At 45.9% G+C, this 26232-nt stretch overlaps 3 protein-coding genes and 1 long non-coding RNA gene across 18 annotated transcripts in view; 2 read left to right on the top strand and 2 right to left on the bottom strand.

The window, feature by feature from the left end:
- Positions 1–418: 418 nt before the first annotated feature.
- Positions 419–1249, bottom strand: LOC139074611 (proline-rich protein 2-like). Its single transcript, XM_070566078.1, has one exon. The coding sequence runs from the start codon at positions 1247–1249 to the stop codon at positions 419–421; it is 831 nt and encodes a 276-aa protein (XP_070422179.1).
- DEPDC7 (DEP domain containing 7) lies at positions 1132–17416 on the top strand. The gene is made up of 9 exons (XM_070563778.1): positions 1132–1320; positions 9454–9844; positions 11380–11507; positions 12331–12520; positions 13956–14167; positions 14919–15061; positions 15254–15379; positions 15479–15557; positions 16048–17416. Exons 1-9 carry the CDS (start codon positions 1248–1250, stop codon positions 16239–16241), a joined length of 1536 nt encoding a protein of 511 aa, XP_070419879.1. The 5' UTR covers positions 1132–1247; the 3' UTR covers positions 16242–17416.
- On the bottom strand, positions 9384–12876 carry LOC139074301 (uncharacterized). The gene is made up of 2 exons (XR_011523803.1): positions 12751–12876; positions 9384–11036 (listed from the first exon to the last, which is right to left on the bottom strand). It is a non-coding gene; the product is annotated as an uncharacterized lncRNA (long non-coding RNA).
- A 3163-nt stretch (positions 17417–20579) lies between the features above and the next one.
- TCP11L1 (t-complex 11 like 1) overlaps positions 20580–26232 on the top strand; it is a 32116-nt gene continuing 26463 nt past the window's right edge. For 5 of the 15 annotated variants that reach the window (XR_011524039.1, XM_070564683.1, XM_070564686.1 and 2 more), the window contains exons 1-2: positions 21083–21220; positions 23366–23552. Coding sequence is in view for 8 of the 15 variants with exons in the window: in XM_070564683.1 (XP_070420784.1) it covers positions 23390–23552 (163 nt within the window). In the remaining 7 variants the exon portion in view is untranslated. Of the gene's footprint in view, positions 20809–20831; positions 21421–22983; positions 23153–23365; positions 23553–25457; positions 25583–26232 lie in introns of those variants that run through there. The other 10 variants (XM_070564688.1, XM_070564680.1, XM_070564689.1 and 7 more) reach the window with 9 other exon arrangements.

The raw sequence follows: 26232 nt of genomic DNA, 5'->3' as shown, positions 1-26232 counted from the left end.
AAATGATTGCAAAATTCCCAGATTTGAAAAAAATCTGGCAACTGAATTATCGTTCTCTTAGATCACTCATCTTTTCAGAGGTACCCTAGCACTGTAACCCTGGATTCCTGGTCTCAACTGCCCATTAACAGCCCTCACTCCCCTTCCCGAGCAAACGCTGCTCCTGACCACGTGACCCAGTAACTTTGGAGGCGGCAACCAGCCCCAAGGCCAGCCAGCTACCCTCCTGTGACCTCTAGACATTGCTCTCCTGGGCCAGATAAAGATTTGTTTGTTCTTTACAGCGTGAAAATCTCGATGCATTTGTCACCGTGACACAATTTTAAATGTTTCAGACCCGACTCCTAAGATTCTGAACATGTAATCGTGTAATCTGCATAACAAACCCCATGAAGTGGGCACTAACGCTACCTCACGGTCACAGCTGAGGCCCCTGAAGCCCAGAGCTAATCTCTGGGGTCGGGATGCGGTTTGCACCCAGCTGGTCTGAGCCGCGGCGATGACCCCGGCGCCGGGGGGTGGACGCGGGCCGTCGTGGGGGGGGTGCAGACGCAGGGCCTGTCGCGCTGGAACACTCGCCACCAGCGACACTCGCACAGGGGCCGACCATGTGCTCCCGGCGTGCGGGGTCCAAATCTCTTCCTCGGCTGCAAGAGGTAGGAGACCCTCCGCCCAGCGGACACGTGACCATCGCGTGCTGAGCGCGGCAGCCTGGCCACGGGCGGGGGTGTGGCCGGCCGGGGGCGGGGGCGGGGCGGACCTCGGTGGGGGCGTGGCTTGTCGTGAGCGGGGCGGCACGGGCCGGGGTGGAGGCGTGGCTTGTTGTGGGCGGGGCGGCACGGGCCCGGGAGCAGGCGTGGTCGGCCGTGGGCGCAGGGGCGGGGCTGGGTGGGGGCGTGGCCGGCAGTGGGCGGGGGCGGGACGGACCTGGGTGGAGGCGTGGCCTGCCGGGGGCGGGGGCGGACCTGGCTGGAGGCGTGGCTTGTCGTGGGCGGGGGCGGGACGGACCTGGGTGGGGGCGTGGCTTGTTGTGGGCGTGGCGGCACGGACCTGGGTGGAGGCGTGGCTTGTCGTGGGCGGGGGCGGGGCGAACGTGGGTGGGGGCGTGGCCGGCCTGAGCGGGGCGTGCCGTGGGGGCGGGGCCTGGCGGAGTCCCGCCCGTCCCGGGCCGGTTAACCGGCGGCCGCGGGGCTGGCGCGCCGTGGGCGGTGCGGCGGCGGAGGAGCTGGCGGGCGGCGGCTGCGGCCATGGCCACCGTGCGGCAGAAGGCGGCGGCGCTGGACCTCGCGGCCCGCCACAGCCCGGCGCAGAGACCTCCCGGTAGGCGCTGAGGACCCGGTCCGGGGCGGGCGGGCGGGCGGGGGCGCGCGGCGCGGGGACCCCGGGACGGCCGGCTCCGCGAGCCCCGCGCAGCCGCTGCTTTTGGTCGGCGCCCCCGCCGTGCGGACGGGTCGGTCGGGCGCGCTGGCTGGGGGGCCGCCCGCCGTGCGGGGCCTGAGCTGGGGCGCGCGCCGCGGGCCGGGTGCCGTGAGCGGGGCCCCGGACAGGCTCCGCGTGGCTGCGGTGCCAGGGCCCCTCTGCGCCCGTCTCAGCCAGACCTGGACCCCACGGTGCGGCCGGGGCCCAGGGCCTCCCTTGCCCACGTTATGCTCCGGACTCTTCCCGGGAGGGAGAAGTTTCTGATGTATTACCGGCAGGAACTTGGCATAAAAAGTGTTTATTAATTACGCTTTCTGGATAAGCAGTATTTCGGTGAATGGGAGGTGTTGGGTTTTTTTAACGGTTACGTGGTCTTAGGAGACACGTTGGTGTGTTCTGCCACCAGCTTCATCGTATCTTTGGGGGTAGTTTGCATAGCATTTTGGTTTCTTTAAATGTCTAAGCAAATGAATGGATTGGATGATCAGTTCTAAAATTCTGATTCTAGCGTATCTATAACTCAGTAAGTATAATTAAGATATTTAGGTAACACCTGGCTTTTGCTTTTCCTTTTAAATAATTTACAACTTTCGCCCTTTCTGTAGCCGCAGTGTGGGGTGTTAGAGGAGTTGGTTCTCTAGATGATGAAGTCTTTCATTTGTAAAACAGTGACACTGTGACTTCTTCCTCAAGGTGACAGTGGTCAGTGAATTGACTCAGGTCAAATGGGTGCATCTCAGTGGCCCCAGTCTTGTGTTTGACTTAACAATTAGTAATGCCCCTTGTAATCTTCAAAATGCTAATGATAAATTGTGATGAGAACTATTTTTCATTTATACTTTTCTAAGAACTGTCATAATGTTGACCGTTTCTGCTTCAATTAGAAGGATTCAGACAAGCACATGATGGCCATGTTCAGAATTTCTCCTTGTTTTACATTGTGAAGAGAAGGGAAATACATCATTTGGGAATTTAAAGTCAAGTGATATTGGAAATAGTCTGGAGAAATCTTTAGGCTCACTTTCTGAGTGAAAGAAATTCCCAAATTTTCCCTGATTAAAATCATGGCACCTGTCTTCTCTAACAGCTGAAATGCCACTTCTGAGCTTCGGGCGTTGTGAACAGGTTCTTGGACGATGTGAGGGAACGTGTGTTCAAAACAGAGTCAGTGACTCTGGGAGGGAAGAGTTGAGTGCTGGTTAGTGGATTTGAACCCGAGGAGAAGCCCTGGGTCCTGCACCCGGGGTGAGTGAGCAGAGAAGGGCCCCCGCCTCCCCTCATTTCTTTTGCTTGCTGCAGTTGGAACCCTACCTGCTGGCATTTGTTAATCCCTCTTCCACCATGTAGCTGCCTTGGCACCGTCCTAGTGAGCGCAGTTCCAGGAGCCTCCGGGTCTGGGTTCCTTGCCATTCCCTATCCGGGTGCTCCGGCAGCAGCTCTGTACTTCTGTTTCTCTATCTACCAGTAACTTTTCCGTACATTAAAGGGCCTGCAACCACCAGGGACCTGATTTATGCAGAAAAAGTAAAGTCTATGTGCTAATCTTCAGCAAGCCCTTCGAAGACATTTGTCTTTTACTCTAGATAAACAAGAAAGTGGTATGTTATCCTGTTATCCCTGTATACTGTAACCTGATTCTTTGAATTCACCTGGTGTCACCTTTCCAGGGGGCTCAAGGTACTTCCCATATGCTGTCTCATTAATCTCCATGAATTCAAGCAGGGGCCCGTGCCTACTTTGTTAATAGTTCTCTTAACATATTTTAAAGTTGTTCTTGTTAGTAGAGATTTATTTTACCTACTTCACCTGCCTGCAGCCTTCTTTCAGAGGCAATCTCAGTCTTCAGCATGACATCTCTAGTGCCATGTAAGACAAAAACAAACTTTGGACTCCCAAAACAAATAAGCACTAAGAGTGTTGCAATGTTGGTATGCATGTATGGGAAGTCTTTCCCACTCAGTTGGAGCTGCCTAGTTTTAACACCCAAAACACAGTTCTCGACATTTATCTATTTTCATGATGTTTTTAATGTCCTACTCATTTTCCTTTATTTTTTAATTTTTTTTTTTTTGGTGAGGAAGATTGTCACTGAGCTAACATCTGTGTCAGTCTTCCTCTATTTTGTATGTAGGATGCCAGCACAGCATGGCTTGATGAGCAGTGTGTCGGTCCACGCCCGGGATCCGAACCCACGAACCCTGGGCCACCAAAGCAGTGTATGTAAACTTAACCATGACACCACCAGGCCAGCCCCTCCTTTTCCTTTGTCTTGACAATTCTGTTGAGTAATGTTTTAAAACCTCTTTTGAAAAAAATTCTTAAATAAAATTCTCTTGAATCTTAAATGATTTAGGATTCATATATTTGTTATCTTCTTATGAAGAGTTAAATCCTCTGGTGTGTGTCACCCTTGCCTTCTCATCTGCTCGTGGTCTTTGATTGACTGAATCCTGTTCCAAGCTCCACATTGTCACCCCGGTGGTATGAACAGGTGAAGGGTGAAGTCTTCGAGTGTGAGGCCTGTGTCCTCAGTGCAGAGGAAGGAAGAGCAAGAAAGATACCCTCCCTTTTTGCTTTTTAAATGAACTTCTACAATTTTAGAATAGATTTAGCTTTACAAAAAGTCACAGAGTTAGTACATAGTTTCCATATGCCCTTCACTCAGTTTCCCTTATTATTAACATCTTACATTAGTATAGTACACGTGTCCCAACAATCCAACATTGACACGTTATTAGTAACTAAAGGCCATGCTTGACTCAGATTTCCTGCCTTTTGCCTCATGTCCCTTCTCTGTTCCAAGACCCCTTCCCAGGTATTACGCTACACCGAGTCCGCGTCTCCTCAGGCAGTTCTAGATTGTGGCAGTTTCCCCGTTTTTCTTGCACGTCTGTTCATTGCTGGGTCCTGTGCCAGCCATGTTAATGTATTGTCTCCTATGATCCCAGAGTAACAGAGAAGTGGAATTCGCTCTGTTTTGCAACAGAAGGTTAGGCACTTTGCCCCAGACTGCGTTCTGAGTAAATGATGGAGCCAAGCGTGGAACCCGGTCTCCGGGACCCCACAGCCCACGCTCTTGTCTTACTGTTCGTCTTCACAGAACCGAGCACTGTGCCTGCCGCATTCACACAAGTTTCCAGTCTGAACAGTATTCACTTCACCCAGGGCTGCTGACCTTGGGCGCTGCTGGCGTTTTCTTTGTTGGGGGGCTGGGCTGTGCACTGCAGGATGTTTAGCAGCATCCCTGGCCCCTCTACTCACTACATGCCAGAGCACCTCCACCCCTTGCTTGTCACAACCAAAAGTGTCTCCAGACATTGCCAGATGTCCAGTGGGGAGTAGAATCGTCCACTAAGGACCACTGCATTAACCTTTCTTCAGAAATTTTTAGTAGTTGCAATAATCTACAACTAACAAGTACTGAATAGTAAACTGCATTACGTGAGGCATAAGGCAGTTAAATGATTTGAATTTCTGCAAACTATAAGGAAATTTGAAAGAGAGAAGGCACTAGCTCACTGTTTCTTCAAGTTTTGTGGAAAACTGCCTAACAGCAGCTATCTGGATTCTTTTTCTTGGAGGGGCCAGTCTAGTGCCTGAGAATGAAAATACAGCTGTTGCATGTTCCTGTAGAAGTAGCCTGTGTCAGTAGTTCTGTGTGTACGTTTCCCTCACACTGGGATCCAGTTTTATAACGTGTATCTCAATCTTCTGAGAAGTTACTATGACCTCGTTATTAGAAGTGAGGACAGAATTGTTTTGCCCTTAGATAGGCTTTTCCGGCTGGGCTGTGCTGGATGCTCACTGCGCAGGTCACAGTCGATGCTGATGGTCCCCTTGTAACTGCTGAGTAAATGTAATTTCTTGACATGTCTGCATTATGCCTTCATTTTTAGACAGTTGTTAGTGTAACGACTTGATTACTTAGTGTGCATTTTTAGACATGAAGATTATTATTAGTAGTATTACAAATGTATATATCAGAGTTCCACGTTAGAAGTTTAATTTTTTTATTGCTGGTAAACTTTTTTGGGCAGACTTCAAATACACACAAAAGGCAGGTCTTTGCTTTTGAAAAATAGCTATTGTTTTCAAGCCAGTAAAGGTGAGACTGCTTGAAAAATGAATGTTAACTAGCCTAGATTTATGAGGTGCTTAAGGGCACATGTAGCATGCTGTGGGTGTAGTTTAAAACAATGCCTGAGCCTCTCCTTAGGCCACCTTCCCCAAGGCTTCTGACCTGAAAGGGTCAAATTTGCTCAGGGTTCATTTCTTACTATATTTTATTTGGTGTCCGGTGTCCACATCTAAATGGAGAGAGGTATAATTTCAGTCTCTAAAATCCTGTAATCAGCAGTTTAGACCAGAAACCAACCTGAAACATAGTGTTTAACTCTCATATCAGTAAATGAAGAAACCAACAATAGAGGTTAATTCTCTTATCCAGGGTTATCCAGCTGGTCTCCAGACTCTCTGATCCTTTGGTCATGATGCTTTCAGAACACGCTTGACCAAATGTCAATGGGGAAGCCTCAAGATGCAGGTAGTGATGAGTGTTAAAGAATTGTCCAGCTCCTATGCAACTGAGGTTGAGGACAGGCTGAAGCTTAAATTCTGCTGGCTAGACTTACAAAGCATTCACTGTGTCCTTCTGGTCTCTTGAATCCTGTTTAGAAAGCACAGTAATTCATCTTACTGGGCCATGGCCTGCTCTACCAGTATTCATCTCAGCTCTTAGATGATGATAAGTAAGTTCAGACCAGCATGTGGGGGATCTGTGTTCAACTGGTGAAGTCAGCATGAAGAGAACAGGTTATCCTGGTGTGGGTTTTGGCACACTGACTTATCAAGTCCAGGGTATGTTATGTGTTAAAGTATCTGTATGAACATGGGCTAGTTTGGGTCTGTGGGTGGTGCTGCTTGAGGGGAAGTATCCCACAATGCGATGGTTGGGAGTTAATGGTCAGTGAGAACAGAGGGACCTCAAAGGGCTGGAGTGTCCAATGCCTGGAGGACTCTGGAAACACTGTGTGCCTCACAGGTGCCTCTGTCCTGCTCTAAGCTGTTCTTTAATCTTTCATACTGTGTTATCCAACCTGCAAAACTTCCGGATTTCCCATATTTAAGCATCAAGTTACTGTGGGGAAATCTGTTCTTAGCCGTTTCCACATCACTGGGGCTGTGAATCCCCTCCCTCTTACCCCCTTCAGCTGCTTACTGGTCACAAATTAGTAACTTATTCGGCCTTATCTTTTAGGGTTTTTATGCTAACCTACTTGTCAATCAACTGTTATGACGAATGGGTTTCATATTTAACATTATCACAAGCCCAGAAGTCTGTTTCACTGGTACTTAAAAAGCGCTCTCACCTCTACAAGTTTGAATCTTGCTTATTTTCCTTTCCTCTCTTACCCCTGTGGACTGTGGCTAGTATATAATCTAGAATTTATGGTATCTTCCTTTATTTTAGGAGTAGTGACTACTAAGTGTTTTTAAATAGCTTAGTTAAGGGTTCACAGATCTTAAAGTTGTTTGTTTCTTCTAATCTCATTGGCTCGTTTAAAGCTCTCTCACTTATTCCATATCATCACTGAGAGGTTAATGCTGAAACTGCCTGCTGGCTGACTTTCAGTATACTTATATTTAAGGACTAGGAACAGCTAGTCTACGTTTACTAGCTGTGCAACTGAGGGCAAGTTTGTTTAATTCATTGAGCCTCAGTTTCCTCAAATTAGGATTATTAATGACTATTTCAGAGAGGTTTATCAGGATTAAATGAGAGAAGGCAGAGCTTGTCGTATTTTACGTACTCAAATGTTAGCTATTATTAATACAATGAAGATTTTTAAAAAAGACTAAAGAGCAGACATTAAATTGATTTAAATCTGAGGTATAATATCTGGTATTTTAGGAAGTTAAGAATATTAACTCACACTCCTTTTATTTAGTCATTGTGTCTGGAAACATCACAGCAACTCCTGAGTTCTGGACACCGGGAGTGACCTGGACATATTTTTAGATTCCATCAGTTGCCTGATTCTGGCCCTATTCAGTGGGGACTCAGTACTGTGCCAGAGGTCAGTCTCGTTCCGGCTTGATTTATCTAGTTGATTCTCCATAATTCAATTCTTAAAGCTGCTCAAAGATATTTGGAAAACTGGCATCAATTTTTCCTTCTTAGTTTGGTATGGGATTATGAAATATCTTGAATTTTAAAATATAATTTTGATAATTAAAAACAATCTTGCTGATCATTTTAAACTAACATCTTAATAATGGGCATATAGTAAATTATCCATCTACTTTTGGTATTGGAAATAAACAGTAAAGGGCTTCGTGTGTGTGCGTATGTGTTAGTAATTTTCACGGTAAGCTACATTTTCTAGTAGCTATGAAATTACACTATAAGTCAATATGGTGTAATGGTTCACTATACTTCTTATATTTATTGCAACACAAAAGATGAATTCCAAATAACCCACTTAAAATTTATGATCAGTGCATTGAGTGGAGTTGTAATGTCCTTCAGGAACTTATCTTTGCTTTCATCTTAGACATTCTATTTTATCTCAAAAGTCAGGAAGGTAATTTTAAGTAGCGATGTCTTTAATTACAATCCCCTTATTTCTTACCGTTGTACTGATGAATATTGTTTTCCTTTTTAGACTAACTTAAGGGAAGTGATATGTTTTCAACTTCTCTGCCAAAATATCCTAAACATAAAGGTAGTAATATACTTAACAAAAACGGAGGCTTAAAAAGTCAGGAGCACTGAATGTTCAGAGGCTCACTGAAAAGTGTCACCCACAGAAAGGCATGTTCTGTGTCTGTCAAAAGAGGGAGCCAGCCAGCACACTGACGATCAGCCAGGCCTGGCTCCATCAGCTTGCTAACCTAAGGTCCATTTTCTCTCCTTTTAATTTTTTCTCTTTCTTTATAGTTTTGCCAAATACCAATTTGTTACACTGAGGAAAAATATTATAAGAAATCTTTGAAAGCATGTTTTCTTTCTTTTCTGTTTGGCTAAAATCTTGCTTTGTGTCTGCTTTTCCTGTCTTTGCAGTAGACTGTAAACTCTACTGGACAGGAGCCAGACTTCATTTACCCTGCTTACAAGTACTTAATGCACAAGCCTGCATGTTAGGAAGCCTTAACAATATTATTTTATTCCAACAACCATTGTGTGTGTGTGTATCTATAACTATACCTGTATCTGTCTGACTGATAAATGCTTTGAAATTAGGTAGACCATGAGCCAAATCCCGGTACCACCTCTTACAGTGTGATGTCTGGAAGTTACATTTAACCTGTCAGTCTATTTTCCATCTCTCAAATAGAGATGATATCTGCCTCATAGGGTTGAAGATTATGAAGAGTAGATCATTTATGTAAGGCACTTCATAGAGTTCCTTGCACATAACTGGTAACTGCCACGAGGTCCCACCTGATCTGCACCCCCCACCTCACACCCCATCTCCACTCCTCTCTGACCTCTCTTCCCACATCCTCTCCCTTGGTCAGCCAGCCAGGCCCTGCTGGCGTCCTTCCTGTTCTCCTGGCAGAGCACACTCCGTCCTCAGGGCCTTAGCTCTTCCTGCTCTCTGCTCTTCCCCCAGCTGTCTGCACAGCTTGCTTGCCGGTTTCCTGAGGCTTCTGCTCAGACATCACCTTAGCAGAGGTCTTTCCTGACGTCCCATCTGAAACGCCATTCTCTTGCTTACCTGCCTTCATTTTTCTTCTTAGCACTGATCTCACACATACGTGTTGTCTGTATCTTCCCACAAACTGTTAAGTGCATGAGAATGGGGACTTCATTTTACTCACTGTTGTATCCTAGCACACAGAGCAGTGTTTAGCTTATAGTAGGCACTAAATTTTTAAATGAATTGCTACTAATAATTTAATATTTCAGCAACAGACTGTCCTCATAATTGTTCCTTATTAATAACTTTGGAAATTGCCACTTTTTGCTTAAGGATTGCTTAGACTTTATTTGAAGTGAACATGGTTACCCTGCAGTTTTTCCCGTTCCAGGTTTCAGTGTGGCCCAGAAGCCCTTTGGAGCCACATATGTATGGAGCAGTATCATAAACACTCTACAGACACAAGTGGAGGTGAAGAGACGAAGGCACCATTTGAAGAGACACAATGACTGCTTCGTTGGCTCGGAAGCTGTGGATGTCATCTTTTCTCACCTAACTCAGAATAAATACTTTGGTGATGTAGACATTCCTCGGGCCAAAGTGGTGCGCGTGTGTCAGGCACTTATGGACTACAGAGTATTTGAAGCCGTTCCGACCAGAGTCTTTGGAAAAGACAAAAAACCCACATTTGAAGACAGTAGTTGCAGCCTTTATAGATTCACAACGATCGCTAACCAAGACAGTCAGTTAGGCAAAGAGAACGCACTGTGCTCACCCTCCAGGTGAGTGGATGATGTCACTCATCGTGGGGGGCGTGGCAGGACTTTGTCTACTTTTTAATGAGGTGCTGACTGGCTTTGTGTTACTTTTGAAACAGTGAATTAGGTGAAAATCTGGGTCTGTGGGTAAATTTGATCAAGTACGGTGAACTTTTGTTGATTTGGTATCTCAGGATTCTTGTTTGTTCATATTTTATATTTAGTAGAAACAACCAACAAACTTTGATTTTTCTGCTTCACGTTCCAATGATAGTGTAAAAAATGTTAGAGAGTTTACACAGAGTGGTCTGAGAACAGAGCAGGTGGAGGCAGCAGATGTGAGGATGAAAGATGCGAGGGGCCAGCACACTGAGGGTTTCATAGGACGTGCTCAGGAGTTTGCACCTGATCGGACAGGCGTGGGGAGGCCACAGCAAGACTGGCACATGATGAGATTGTATTTTAGAAAGATCATCCTGGCAGCTGTGTGGTCAGCCTGATGGGGAGAGCCAGTTAAGAATCTGCTGCAATGATGCAGTCTGCAGATGGGGGTGAAGAAAGCAAGCAGCAGTGGTGGAGAAGAGGGGGTCATTTAAAGGGAGACTGGGGGACGGGATTGTAGAACCCAGTGATTGACATGGATGTAGGTGGTACGTACATAATGAACTGAGTTACTTGTCATGAAAAACCCTTTTTTATTCCCCTCAGCTATAGACTGTGTAGACGTGACCGTGTAATGGAAGCTCTTATTCAGATCTGACCAAAGTCCGAGTTTTAGTGCCTTGACTTTCAAACATTTTTAAAACTCTGTATTTAAAACATGATAAAACTCAGCTCTGTATATAGGAAGGAATCTGAGGCCAATGCAGGGCACAGTCAGCACTTTCCAGATGCGGGTCCACACGCTTTTCCTGAAGCCCTTGGGACCAGGTGTGTTTAGGAATTTGGAACTTGGGAGACGTTAGAAAGGTGGTTTTGTGCATCTGTATGAGATAACGCCCTGGAGGGATCTGGGGCAGCATCTGGTAATCAAACACTAATATTTCTACAGTAAAGACAATACTCCTACCAGCTGGGATAAATAAAGGCCGTGATGGTCTCAGGACAGCTTTTGTCGTCACAGGAGTTCTGAAGAAACTTTAGATTTTTCAAAGCTTTTTGGGTTTCAGAATTGTGGATGAAGGACTGTAGGTCTCCACTTGGAAAATGATGAGCACTGTCCACCAAAGAATGCCCCAGAAATAGAGAAAAGTGATAAAAACAGTAAGCATAATGAAGCTTGATTATGTTTGATGACGTTTTAAAATTGGAAACTAAAACTTTAGTCATTGAATTACTTAAATCTAAATGTTCAAAAGAAAATTTATTTAGAGTATGATTATTTAGGCTTGAGAAAGAGGGTGGGATGTTTCTGTATTTTATTCTACTCTTAGAATTTGCATTTGTTGTGTTTTTGCTCTGAAATACATAAACTTTCTAGAAACTCCTAGCTCTCAAAAACTAAAATATTTCTGTGGGCTTACTAATAAACATTAATTTATGAAATAAATTAATTGTAGGTATGCAGATCCATTATGTAAGTCATCGGATATCAAATCAGCGAGCTTGGAGGATCTGTGGGAAAACCTGAGTCTAAAGCCGGCCTGCTCGCCTCAGGTCAGCGTGTCTGCGGCCCTGTCTCCCCGCGGTAAGCTGGAGAGCGCGCAGGCGAGGAGGAGGAGACTAGCTTCACATGCAGTGACTTAAGATTTTCAGTCTCAGCCTTTATTATAATTTAAATATTCAAAGCACAAAGAAAGAGCACACTGTGTATTAAAGCTGTTTCTATTAAGTTTTAACAGAGGTCCATTATCTTTAACAAATAGATCAGTGTTGCAATTCTTGAACACTGACTTTTGTCCTGTCAGCTGGCAGAGGTTCAAATCTGAAATGTTTTGCATGCAGGTTTTTTATTTAAAATGTGCTCTCAGATATTTCTTTCCCTAAGATTTTATTAGGTTAAATAAAAATTTGAAAATTACATTAAAACATTAACAGAATTCTTGTGCTCTTCCTTGCCTGTGGCAATGGAATGTAACTTAATGACTGATTTCCACCTTCCCTCCCCAGCCCACTTGTGGAAAGCCTGAGTGGAATAATCTGCACCCAATAGTTTCAAACCAGTTTTCAGATTGAATGAATCATTCTTTCTTCCAAAGTCCTTATTAACATGTTAGATGACTTGATCTCTTCTCTCTGCCGTATTGCTTTTTGCAGCACAAGAATGAAAAGAATTCCTGTTGTCCAAGGTCTAATCTCCTACATTTTAAACAAATCTTGAATTGTTTTCTTCATTATAAGAAAGCACTTCATAAGGTTAACTCTCTCTCTCTCTCCCCTTTCTTTTTTTTTGTGGGGGAGGGGGGGCGCGCCCACACACTTATTAACTTAGACCTGCCTAGACATATATGCTAGTGAGCATTTAGTAACTACTAATCGTTACTTTTCACCTTGTCATTTTTCCTGTGTAGTTATTAATGAAGTATGGCAAGAGGAAACAGTTGGGCGTCTGCTACAACTTATAGACCTTCCATTTCTTGACTCCTTACTCAAACCGCAAGAGGTTATCCCCCAAGTCCCACAGCCCATGGGGCAGCCTGATTTGGTCAACAACAGTAACTGTCTGGACTGGCAGATTCTCAAGGCTTATGGTGACTCTCAGTATGTGGAAATACATGAAATAATTTGAGTGTGTTTGTAGGAAGATTATAGATAATGGTTTTAAGATAATCTTTTGAAAATTCTTCTGTCCCTAGGGTCAGATATGTATTGTCAGTTGATAATTATCAGTATTTGGGAAAGTGAAGAACAAAACTACCTTGATCAAAATTAGAAAAAGATATTTAAATGCCATTATTTTCATAGTCATTTTTGTTTCACATATAACTTACTTGCACATCAAGTGAAGAAAATGATTATGCTCCATCTTCTTGTCTTTGTTAAAGTGGAGGGCTGTCTGGTCTTCAAAGGGACCTGGAACAAAATTAACAGATTTGGCAAATTCTTAGAATCCTTTGACTACAAATGCTTTTATACTCCTCTAGAATGCCTATTAAATATGTATTTTAATTAACTAGTTTTATTAAAGAAATATAATGAAAGTAACTCTTGCTCTCTCACCTCTGACTACCATTCTTCTGAATATAAATCTTAAGGTTTGACGGCTTAACTTCAGGTGCTAAGGGAATTATGATGTTTTTTCCTTAAGGAAGAGTTCTATATTCCTTATAACTTGTCAAAAGGTAGCTTAAAACCTGACGTGGAAAAGTTAATACCAATATACTAGTTATTGAACTCTGCATATATAATAGGAATCTTATCATTCTACAAGAATTTAAATTACATTTCTATAATCTAAAGGAACATGTGAAAACATTTTACAATTACCTTAAATTTTAAATACAGAATCAGAGATTGTGTAGAAGTGATCTTAAAGATCATCTAGCCACATCTTAGAAGCTTGAGGAAGCTGATGCCCAGAGAGGCAAAGTGCCTGCCGAGATCACGCCCCTACCTGGGGCAGAATTGGTTGTCCTGAGCCCACAGCAGCAGAGCACACAATCGGGTTTTTAAAAAAACTATACATATTGACAAATTGAATATTAAAATTCATTTTATTTCTTGAAATGTAGCATTTTTCTGAGGTTACCCAGCTGGCATTTTATTAGAAATTGTAATTGATACTGAATTATTTTGAAACCCTACCTTATCTCCCTCTATTCTCTCCTAGCCAGAGTGAGAGATGATAGATCCTACACAGAGCTCTGAAGTAAGCAACGCTGTTCCCAGAACAATACCAGTCTAGGGTCTGATCTGGGATCTAGTCCTGCCTGGGACCCTGAGCAAGGAACTTAGAGCTTCTGGGCCTCCACTGTAAATTTAAAGAGTAGAATTTTAAATTTTTATGTCCTTTTCAGCTCTGTAATGTAGTGGACAGCTTCTCTTTTGTTTTTATGTGTAAAAAGAACTTACATGTATTTTTATCTAAGTGTGTAGAAATTTATCCTGGTGGCCAACTTGAAATGGCTAGTAAATTAAGTGCTCTGTGTCTGTCTGTTGTTCTTTGCTTTTTTCAATAGTTCTTTTTCCCCCACAGGGAAGATGAGTGGCTCTCTGCAGCAATCGACTGTCTGGAATACCTTCCAGACCAGACGGTGGTGAACATAAGCAGAAACTTTCCTGAGCAACCCGACAGCACAGACCTCGTGAAAGAACTTCTGTTTGAGGCCATCGGCAGACACTACAGCAGGAGGGAGCCTCTGTTACGACACTTATGCGACGTTCACAATGGAATCGCAGAACTCTTGGGTAAGTGAGGTCTTCCGGGATATGAGAGTTGTCTTTTGGAGGAAACAGGAAAAAGTTCATTGTCCTCAAAATGAACCAAAATCCTACTACTTCAAGCTGGGAGGGGGTCTGCAATAACCCGTGGAAAGTGTGTTTGCTCCAGCACTTGCCGGGCTCGTCTGGAAGGGGCCCGGCAGGCTCTGCCGTCGGGCAGGAGCCTCTGGTGGCCTCAGGAGGATGCTGTGCTCGTTCGGGACCTTACTGAGCACAGGGAGCAGTTCCCTTCTTGAGAAAGCATCCGCAGCAGCAGCACGGTTCGCCCTGGAGCCTCTTCAGAAGGACACACACTCTTCTCGGTCCCCCTGCCAGTGAGACAGACTGGTCCCTATGGGTTGTTGAAAACAAATTGGGGGTTTCAGAGAATCCTCTCTTTTTCTCAGGTAGAGTGGGGTACATCAGTACTGTACACATAGTGTACCCTCAAAATGTATTGAATTAATGAAAAACATAGGCCAGGGATTTATTTACAAAGCCAAGAGTTAGAGTTAACATCGTAAGACTATTGTATGACCAGGACTTAGGGTATTAGCTGCCAATTTGAGGATAGGCTGCTTTGATGATACTGGTAATTTCTAGCCTTTTTGTTTTGTTTTCCTTTTGAAAATAGCTTTGAATAAGTTTACTGTTTAGCTTAAGCTTTAACTTGAATTTTGATCCCATTAATACAGTTATTTGGTGAAAATTAAAAGCAGTTTTTTTCTTTTGGCTGAAGTGAATGGGAAGACTGAAATAGCCTTAGAAGCTACTCAGCTCTTTCTAAAGCTTTTGGATTCCCAAAATAGAGAAGAATTCAGAAGACTGCTGTATTTCATGGCTGTGGCAGCACACCCTTCTGAATTTAAATTACGTAAAGAAGTAAGTGTTTTGTCTAAATGTTAATTGTATTCAGTTTCCTTAATACTTATAGGACCCACGTGTCACATTATTCCATTGTCAGCATCAAGTATGCTGAAATGGATAATAGCTATTAATATTTAGCATTTCTTTTATATTAAACTTAGTCTTTTCAATATATACTATTGGGCGTGTTTTGTTTCATTTTTATAGAGCGACAACCGAATGGTTGTGAAAAGGATATTTTCAAAAGCTATTGTTGACAACAAAAATTTATCCAAAGGCAAAACTGATCTTCTGGTACTGTTTTTAATGGATCATCAAAAAGATGTTTTTAAGGTAAAACTCTGAAAGTCCTTAAGTTGAGCTTATGTAATTTACAGATCACTAGATTAAAATGCATTTGAATAATGTCCCATATCCCTTCGTTTTTTTGAGATTCCTGGAACACTACATAAAATTGTCAGTGTTAAGCTCATGGCCATTCAGAAGGGAAGAGATCCAAATAGAGACACAGGTAATCTGAGAAATACGATTTTCATGATCTTCCGAAGATAAATTCCTAGTTTTTATTTGGAAGTTTTTTTTTTTTTTAATCTTTTTTTTTTTTTAAAAAGATTTTATTTTTTCCTTTTTATCCCCAAAGCCCCCCGTACATAGTTGTATATTCTTCGTTGTGGGTCCTTCTAGTTGTGGCATGTGGGATGCTGCCTCAGCGTGGTTTGATGAGCAGTGCCCTGTCCGCACCCAGGATTCGAACCAACGAAGCACTGGGCCGCCTGCAGCGGAGCGCGCTAACTTAACCACTCGGCCACGGGGCCAGCCCCTATTTGGAAGTGTTTTGCTATAAGTAGTTGCACTTGAATTTCAACTAAATTCTATAAACGGTCCCCTCAGGCTTGGAAAGCCAGCAGTGCTTCAGTGCATTGAGGAATAGATTCCTCAGAAATCTGGTAAATCTGAGAAATAGATTCATTAACTGAACTTTTTTACTTTTAAACTTTAAGGATATGTTTATTGCCAGAGAATTGATCAAAGTGATTATTCAGACCACACACGGAAGACAACCAAGGATGAGCTTCTGAATTTACTAAAAACGATTGATGAAGATTCAAAACTGTCTGCCAAAGAGAAGAAAAAATTGCTAGGTCAGTTCTATAAGTGTCACCCAGATATCTTTATTGAATATTTTGGAAACTGAGTTTCTAATGTCTGTATATAACTTGTGTATTTTAAGAATAAATTATGTATCCTGAAGGTCCAAATCACATTTTTAATCTTAGATGTTCTTCTAAAGATGAAATTGTACTTAATAAACTTTTTTTGTATAACCTTTCGTGTCTGAAACTGAGTATTAGCTGGTGTATTGCTGTTAAGTATTGACCTCTCTTAGGTGAGCTGATTCATCATTATTGTGCACAATACTTTACAGAACATCATAGGAATTTAAATGATAGGCATTGCAGTGTTTACATAAGAAGGTATTAAACAGGAAGGCTGTAATTACAAGTTAATAGGAGTGTGGTTTGTACCTTGAAAGGTACTCCTTAAAGATAAAAGAGAAATGTAGGCTCTTTTGATAAAGTAAACTACAGACAAGTCAGAAATTGAACTATCCTAATGCTTTTGAAAACTTCAACATCTTTTAAAGCTTATTGTGGACAATTTCAAACATACATACAAATGGAGAGAATAGAATAATGAACTCCCATGTACTCATCATCCAGTTTCAGCAGTTGTCAACTCATGGCCAATCTTGTCTATTTAATCGATATCCCCACCCATTCCTTGCTACCACTCCAGCAAATTTCAGACTCATATCACTTCATCTATAAAATGTCAGTATCTATGGCAAAAAGATAAGGACATTAAAAACATAATCACACACAAACCCACAATTCCTTAAATATCATCAAATATGCAGTCAGTGTTCAAATTTTCTGATCTCAAATGCTTTTGACAGTTTATTCAAATAGGGATCCAAATAAGGTCCATAAATTTCAATTGGTTAGTGTGCTTCCTAAGTCTCTCTTAATCGATAGGTTCTTCTCTTTATCCTCTATCCACTCTCCTCCTCTTCCTTCTGTCTGTCTCTCTGTCTGTTGTTGAATAAACCTGGTCATTTGTTCTTGAGTTTCCCAGAGTCTAGATTTTGCTGATTGCAAGCCTGTGCTGTCCTTTATCATGTTCCCCTGTGTCCTGTATTTCTTGTAAATTGGTCATTAGATCTAAAGTCTTCAACAACTTTTTATCCAAGTTAATGATTATTTTGGAACTACTGCACTGTCAAGATGTATTTGGTAAATACACAAGCAATATAATACAATTTGAAATTGTTCATCCTTACAATAATAAAGCCAAAAGATGAAAATGAGACTCAACTTTATCTGTTTAAACTTAGACTTTTAATGAGAGGTAGGGAAAACTGAAGGATGCACCAATATGCTAGCATGTCAGTCATCTCTTATTTTCTGAGATGTAACTGATACTGACTGGTCTTCAAATGGGAGAAACTTGAGGACTCATATCTGTTATATATCTACCATACCAATTCTAATAAAGCAGGGAACAACTTCAGTTTTTGTTTGTTTGTTGCATTGGCAAGAAGGGAAAGCAGCTCTCTTTACTCTGAGTTGAAAGAGAAGATAGCTGATGATTTAAGTGTGAGGAAGTTTTCAGAAACTACTGAAAGTGTGATGAGACTATAGTAGGCAGAGCAACTGTGTGTGTGCTATCTGATTTTCAACCTTTTTTTTTGCACAAAATCAAATAGCATGATTATTTGGCAACCAAAATTAACACCTCTCCTTCCGGGGAAGGCAGAACTAACTGCCTAGTTATATTCATGGTCTTGGAAGAAGCAACTTTCTAAGAGAATGATAATTTCAGGAGAAATCTAGTAAAGCCACAGTTTACCTCAAACTTCATAAGCAAGAATAGAATAAAGTTTTAAGAAAAAAATGGGGCATGTTTACTGCAAGCACTGTCAAAGTTTTAAACTCCAGGTTCGGTGCTCCCCTGAATGCCTTGGGCAAGCCTCCTGCATCACCGGAACTGTCACCCTTGTTTGCTGTGTGCCCTCATTCACTCATCCATGATGTCCTCTTGGGGACCCAGCCACCCGATGCCTGGGTGACTGTGAGCCTCGCCACCACCCTGAGACGAGGGCTAAGCACTGATCCAAGGACAGCCTACGTAAAGGCAAATGAAACTGCACAAAAATCAACTTGGCCAATCAAATTCTATGTAGAAAAGTCTACATTATGAGGAAACAACTACTAAGAAAATGGAGGCAGCGGTCTGTGGTGCAGAGAGGAGTGAGGTAGACCGCAGCGAGCGGCAGGTGTGATGAGAGGGTCCTGGGGGTCCTGCCAGGACGCTCGCCTGGTGCTCACCTCTAGAGCAGCTGCCAGCCTTCTTCCAAACCCTGTGTGCCCTTGCAGTGACCTCCCTTTACCCTGAGGGAGTCTGAGTTCCCAGTCCTTGCGGGCAGAAACCAGACTGGAACCTACGTCAATATGTTTTTAATATTTAAAGGAAACAATTCAAAATATATCAAAAGATTACAAGTAAGCCATTCCAAGTCAAATCAGGGTTTTGGTATTGTCACCTCCACATATAAGTTCTATCAATCCTTCAAGGAAGGGACTCTCACTAGAGTGTGGAGGTGGGCGTGGATCTGATTAGGGAGGTCTTCAGCCCTACTGACACCTGGGCACCTTAAAAGCTTTTGCCTGGTACCACCCACCCCACCCTCCCAAGTTCCAGAAGGCAGTTCGAGCACCACCGCCCCCAGGAGAGTCTCAGGTGTGGTCAGAGTCGAGAACCACTCACCTGGAAACTCCAGGGCACCCTAGTCTGGACTCAGGAATGAGAACGGAATGTTTTCTTCGTGAATCTTGGTTCCAGTTGAGTATCTTAAGGGTTTTTTCCTCCTAAAGTGAATCCGTATCTGAGAACTCTGTGCGTTTAAGGAGACATTTTTACTTTAATGCCCTAGTTGGTGAATGGTTTGAGGGTGCTGTGCTGGGCTCAGCTTTCAGTACTTTGGGAATGACTGCCCACGTGTTTATTTAGAAGAGGTGTTTGAGCGCGTTCCTCCCGCTCCATCTTGTTTTGTTCTAGTTATTTAAATGACCAAGTTTTATAGGCTACAGGGGGAGACGTGATCATTACCTTCATTTTGTTTAAGGCAGACATGGTTTAAGCTCAGTCTTAAAGCATTTTTACAAATGAACAGTGAAGAGTCACGTGCCCGTTATTTTTTGAAATTAGGCACAAAAGCCATTCCTCTCGCGCCGTTTGCGTCTCCCCGCGCCAGGAGGCGAGCGCGGCGCTCCGGGCGCAGCAGGCAGGCGTGAGCGTAGATGGCGGCCGGGCCAGGCTCGCGCGACCCAGAGCTGGAGGGTCCCTCCTGCGGACCCGCCGCCCCTGCTCTCGGGGCTGGCGCCTCGCTGCTCCGGGGACACCGCGGCCGTCACTGGGATCAGAGGGGCCGCCCAAACCGAAGCGGGCGTGGGCCGCTGCAGGGAGGCGCGGCCGCCCGGGTGGTGGGTGTGACCTCGGCAGCCAACGGCGCCCGGAGCCGACTGCGCCGCTGCGAAACGCGAGGCAGCGTTTAAACGTGCCAGCGGCCGCGGTCCAGCAGCGCAGCCCTTCCTGCGCCTGGCACGCCCCGCGCCGCCCCACTCCCGTCCCTCCCCGCCGCCGGCCTGTGCGCACGGAGACACGGCGCCGCCCCCCGCCCACCCCCCCGCCGCGCGTCCCCGTCCCCGCACGGAGTCACAGCGCCGCCCCCGACCCCCGCCCCGCCGCGCGTCCCCGTCCCCGCACGGAGACACGGCGCCGCCCCCCAACCTCCCCGCCCGCCGCGCGTCCCCGTCCCCGCACGGAGACACGGCGCCGCCCCCCAACCTCCCCGCCCGCCGCGCGTCCCCGTCCCCGCACGGAGACACGGCGCCGGCCCCCCGCCCACCCCCCGCCGCGCGTCCCCGTCCCCGCACGGAGACACGGCGCCGCCCCCCGCCCCCCGCCCGCCGCGCGTCCCCGTCCCCGCACGGAGACACGGCGCCGCCCCCCAACCTCCCCGCCCGCCGCGCGTCCCCGTCCCCGCACGGAGACACGGCGCCGGCCCCCCGCCCACCCCCCGCCGCGCGTCCCTGTCCCCGCACGGAGACACGGCGCCGCCCCCGACCCCCGCCCCGCCGCGCGTCCCCGTCCCCGCACGGAGACACGGCGCCGCCCCCCCGCCGCGCGTCCCCGTCCCCGCACGGAGACACGGCGCCGCCCCCTCGCCGCGCGTCCCCGTGCCCGCACCGAGACACGGCGCCGCCCCCGACCCCGCCGCGCGTCCTCGTCCCCGCACCGAGACACGGCGCCATCCCCCGCCCCCTCGCCGCGCGTCCCCGTGCCCGCACCGAGACACGGCGCCGCCCCCGACCCCGCCGCGCGTCCTCGTCCCCGCACGGAGACACGGCGCCGCCCCCGACCCCCGCCGCGCGTCCCCGTGCCCGCACCGAGACACGGCGCCGCCCCCGACCCCGCCGCGCGTCCTCGTCCCCGCACGGAGACACGGCGCCGCCCCCGACCCCGCCGCGCGTCCTCGTCCCCGCACGGAGACACGGCGCCGTCCCCGACCCCGCCGCGCGTCCCCGTGCCCGCACCGAGACACGGCGCCGCCCCCGACCCGGCCGCGCGGGAGGAGCGCCCGCTGCCCGCCCGATCCCCGCCCGGTCCCCGCGCGGCGGGAGGGCGCACGGCCCCGGCAGGTGCGGGCGGGCGCGCGCGCGCAGGCGGGAGGCCGACGTCCCGGGCATCTCGCGGCCTCTCCCGGTCGGTGGGTCCGGCGGTGCTCGGAGCAGGCCCGGCGGGGGCCGCGGCGTAGGGCGGCGCTGACCCGGCTCGAGACCGTGCTCGGGCGCGCCCCGTCGGCCCCGCCGCCGCCCGAACAGTTGTTGACAGCGGAGCCCGGACCTGCCGGTGCGCGGCCCTGAGCGTCGGGGCGCAGAGCCCCTTCCTGTTGCGGAGGGAGAGACCTCTTTGCTGGGAGGCTCTCGTGTCCGGCGCGGGCCGGTGCAGCGCGGAGAGACGGTCTTCGCCGCGAGCGCGAGGAGCTCCTGCCTCGGTTCCCTGCCGGGGCACAGCAGGCGGGTGATCGTTGAATGAATGACTGAGCGCATCGTAAGCAATTGCATGGTTCTCGCTGCGTCCTGTCGCCCTACAGTGGTAGCTGCCGTTTATGGGAAGCCCGTTGTGTGTTAGCTGTTGTTAGGCGCTCTCTGTCGTTTAAACTTCCCCCAAAGCGAAGAGCAGGTAGCTGCATTTTACAGATGGGGAAAGTGAAGTTTCACAGCTAGGAAAGAACCCAAATTGAAACCCAGGTATGTCTGAGGCCGACGCCCAGCCCTCCCACATATACTGACATCACAGGGGTGACACAGCTGTCAACAAACACTTAATGGGGATCTGGGGGATAGACTTATACGTGTGGAGCATTTGTGGCGAATATGGTTGGTCTTGGCCCTTAAGAAGTTAAAAATCTAGGTGGAGGGTTTAAAAAAAAAAGAAAAACTAGCAATTTTACGATCTGGCCCCAACCCGTCTTTCCATCTTCGTCACCTGCCACTTGTTTTTCTGCTTATTTTCATCTGCCTTCACTTGTGCCATTTGAGTGAAATGCCCCCGTTTTCAGCGCCTCTCTCCCTCCAGGTATTTTTTAATTGCGTGCAATCCTGCTCTTTTCAAAAAGACCAGCTCAAATGTCACCTTTTCCGGGTAGGTTATCCCAGCCTCCTTCCAGGCAGAGTTAGTTTCTCCGTCCGCTCTATTCCCTGAGTGATTTCACGCTGCTGTGAAGGCTTAAGTCTCACTCTGTGTCCTTGTAAGCATGCCTGTCTCCCCCTCTGGACCGTTCCTTCTCATTTTTCTTTCCCTATTTAAATAAGCATATTTTGAGTTGGATTTAAGGCAGTGATGGATGCCAGATGTCTGCTCACACGCCCTACAGGGGTTCAGAGAAAGGTGGAAACACCGGTGAGTTTGGGGCTTCAGCCAGATCTTAAAAGGATGGCTTTAGTTTGCTGAGCTGAGCCCTAGAGACCTGGAGATCCTGCCTTTCCTCCTCCCTCTGCAGGGTGAGTTACTTCATCCTTTCTGAGCTCATTCCTAGCACGTGAGGAGGATGAAATTAGAGGTGTTTTTATTTGTCCTTGCTCATAGAATATACTGGTAATGTTATTTTTTGGATCTTGGAGCATTTCCAGAGCCAAATAGGATTTAGGACAGAGAGGAGATGGGTGTCTGGAGTGGGATGTTGGAAGGTAAAGGGGCACGATATTAAAGCAGCCTTCCCACCATAATACAGGCTGAAAATATCAATTCCAGTAACTAAATTTTATTTAATGGAGGTATCTGAAGTTTCAGATAATAATATCAAGCGATTCTTCTCATCTGTCTAATGTGCAGAAGCGAGTCTGCCAAACCTCCCAAAAGCAGTTGACATTTACTTTAATCCATGGATTATCTTCCAGGTGTGTAATGAAATCTAATTAGTTTTTATGAAAATGTTTTGTAGGCTTCAAGTGCTAATAGTACAAATGCTCACTCTTTTCAGTATTGTAAATACGGAAACATTGTCTTCTCCCTTAATTGGAAACAACTTTATTCCTATTCTAATCAGCAGCTAAAAAAGTTAAAACCCCTCCCAGCCACATGTATTGTGATTGTGTGCAACTTTCTGTCTTACCATCTTTTCCTGCTGACTGGCAAGGAGTTAATAAAGATATTTGCCCCACACATTCTTCTTAAAATTCTGTCTTCTGTCTGTCATCCCAGGGATCTCATCCACGTAATAGGGCCAGGGAACCAGCCCCTCAGCCCAGCGTCTTCACTTGGAAGCCTGATTAAAAGCATTATTTCCAAAGAGTTTTCCTATCCGCTTTCAGGAATGAAAGTAAAGAACAGAAGAATTGAATCATCCTTTGGTTAAAATAGAAGCGGGCAGTTAGCGGTGTTCTCTCCTACCAGTCCGCGGCCCGTGCGCTCATGCACGGTCCTCGTGGTCCTCAGGAGTGGGCAGACACTTAGACTCGCTACTCTCCATCTCAGGTGCAGGTTCGTAATTTGATGGAGGATCGGTGTCATTTGACAGATGCCTGTTGAATCACTGAAGTAGAATGTTATAGCTGGATAAGATCTTAGCAAGCCCATTTCTTTTGCAGATGAGAAAACTGAAACCAGAGAGATTAACGGATTCGCCGTGAGTCACCCCCTGCTGGGTAATGACAGAGCTGGAGCGCTTCAGTTCATTTTTTTTTTCTTTCCTAGGAAAGTGAATAAACTTAATTGAGAATGTCTGAAAACCTTGACAAGTCCAATATAAATGAAGCAGGAAAGTCAAAATCAAATGATTCTGAGCAAGGCCTTGAAGATGCTGTGGAAAGTTCTGAAGGAGCTTTACAGAAAAAAATAAAGTCGGGCTCTGCCAGCACCCAAGGAGCGCAGAGACCTCCCTGTAAGCAAACCTGACTGTGGCCAGAAGCAACGTTGTTTCAGATGAGATTTTTATGAGGCTTCCTTGTACAGGGGGCCCTGGGCTGGGTTCCAGTAATATGAGGATACTGCCAATAATTAGCATTTGAGAAGACCAACAGTTTCTCAGCTAGCAACCCAGTCACTTGTGGGTTTTCAAATCCGTGAGAAATTAAAATTTTAGAGTATGTCCAGAATGTGCATGTGTCCCAGCAGTCTGTGACTTTCCAATTTCTCTGAAGTGTTCCGAGAAGTAGGAGGGCGGAGTGCAAATTGCACTTTTAATTAAAAGTGTTTGAAAAGTCTGAGGCAGGTTCCAGCCAGGACTGTGCTTGTGTAGGTTAAAAAAAAAAGCAATTTTTGAATGTGAGTGAGTTCCCCACACCCTGACTTCACTGCCTGGGGCTTAGTGCCCACGAGGTTGAGGGTTCGCTTTGCTGAAAGCGGGCGAGGAAGTCATTTCAGCTCCCTGGCACAGGCAGGCCTCGCCCGTGCAAGGGCGGCCATTTCTGCGTGTATTCCCGGCAGTGCCCCGACTCGTCGTCTGTTAAGAATACTTAGCCTTTTTGAAGTGAGTCCAAAAATGAAACTTTTCAGAGTGTCATAGTCTAAGAATGTCAGGGTTGATGTTATCTCTTTAAAGTGCGGATGATCAGTAATGCTTTACATTTGGAAGAAGTACACACATTTTTGGGTTTGAGGTGTGTTTCTTTTAAAATGATTAAAGCCTTTCTGGGGTAATTTATTAGTCGACATAGTATTCTTATAGCAAACATCAGCAGACCCCCTTTTATTGTGGTTTATTATAACACAGATTTACACTACTCAGTGAAATTGTGCTGTTAGTAACAGGCTGCCGGGCATGTGTTAGGCCTGGTCTCCCACATGTATGGTTAGAAAGCTTCTATTTTCTCATTTTTAAAATGAGGAAAATACACTTATCTCTTCGAGTGGATGTAAAGATTAAATGAATTCATGTAAAGCATTTAGAACAGTGCTTGGCACATTGTAAATGCTTGATAAACATTAGTTGTTAAAAATACTGCTACTAACATGTCATCTGTTGAATTTGAAGACACCAAGACTGCTTGCCCTAATGTGGATGTGCATGACTAACACGGTAGTTTTACCATCTACAATTTCTGATAAAGGAGGACCTTTGGTTTAGATCTCAGTCATTCTTTGATGGATGGCCTTGCCCTTCACATCCTGTCATTCTGATGCCATGAGTCCAAATTAATGCAAGCCAGCCCTAGACTATGATACCTGAAATTGTATGTCGTTATATCCTTAAGGCAAGAATACTTATCCTGGGACCCGTGATCAAGTGTTAGGGAATCCAGGAACAGCCAAAAAAAGTGTATCAACATCTGGGTGTATATGCGTTTTTCTAGGAAGAAGGTCACGGAAGCTTTTGTTAAATTCTCATAGAGGTGCACACCGAAGTGAGGCTTAAAATCAGTGCGCTAAAATATTCCTCGGTCTTTCCTGCTCCTTCTCCTTGTAGGGAGGTGGGGGACTGTGGGCCCAGTGGTAAAGCTAAGACCCCATAGTCTGGGGACTAGGTCGGGAGGCATGACTGGACACATAGAATGTAAATAAGAATTTACAAAATGGGACGTTTCCTCCAAACTGTGTACATGTATAGCTGCTGAGTTTAAAGTAACTCCAAAATCACATCTGGAATTAAACAAATTAAAATATAAATAGTAAAAGGATAACCTTTAGTCTTGCAAGTTATAATACAGAGTAATTTTTTTTTTTTTGGTAAGGAAGATTCACTCTGAGCTAACATCTGTTGCCAATTTTCCTCTCGTTTTTTTTTTACTTGAGAAAGTTTTGCCCTGAGCTAACACCTGTGCCAATCTTCTTCTATTTTGTATGTGAGATGCCACCAGAGCATGGTTTGACCAGTGGTGTAGTTCCACACCTGGGGTCTGAACCCTCGAACTCAGGCTGCTGAAGCAGAGTGTGCTGGACTTAACCACTACAACACAGGGCCAGCCCCACAGGGTAATATTTTAACAGTAGAATTGCTATTGGTAACTATGATATTGTGATTTATAATAAATATATATTTGGTTTTCATCCCATTTCTGGCACCAAACTCCTAAAACTGTTGGAATTTCCTAAGTAATGAGAACTATAAAGGTATTTCTTAATATGCTAATGAAGTGACTTTTGGAAAGCCCCTGGGTAACCTGAGGAAGGGGACTTGCCAGGGGACCCAACCATGTGATTCAAGGGTTAGAATTTTAGTCCCACTCGGACCTCAGGGAGAGCAGAGGGGCTGAAGGTGGACTCAGTCACCAGTGGCCAAGGATTTAATCAAAAATGCCTGGGTGATGAAGCCTCCATGAGAACCCAAAAGGGTGGGGTTCAGAGAGCTTCCAAAGTGGTGAACACGCGGAGGCGCTGGGAGGGGGCCTGGGAGCTCCGCGCCCTTTCCCCAGACCTCGCCCTGGGCACCTCTTCCATCTGGCTGGTCCTGAGTTACATCCTTTTATAATAAACCAGGAATCTAGTAGGTAAAATGTTTCTCTGAATTCTGCAAGCTGGTCTAGCAGATTAATCGAACCCAAGGAGGAGGTCATGGGCACCTCCAGTCTATAGCCAGTTGGTCAGAAGCTCAGGTGACAACCTGGACTTGTGACTGGCATCTG

The sequence above is a fragment of the Equus przewalskii genome, chromosome 11 (genome assembly GCF_037783145.1).
Source record: "Equus przewalskii isolate Varuska chromosome 11, EquPr2, whole genome shotgun sequence".
In the NCBI taxonomy this organism is placed as follows: Eukaryota; Metazoa; Chordata; class Mammalia; order Perissodactyla; family Equidae; genus Equus; species Equus przewalskii.
The sequence above is the reverse complement of the archived record's forward strand: the minus strand, read 5'-3'. Positions and strand labels throughout refer to the sequence as shown.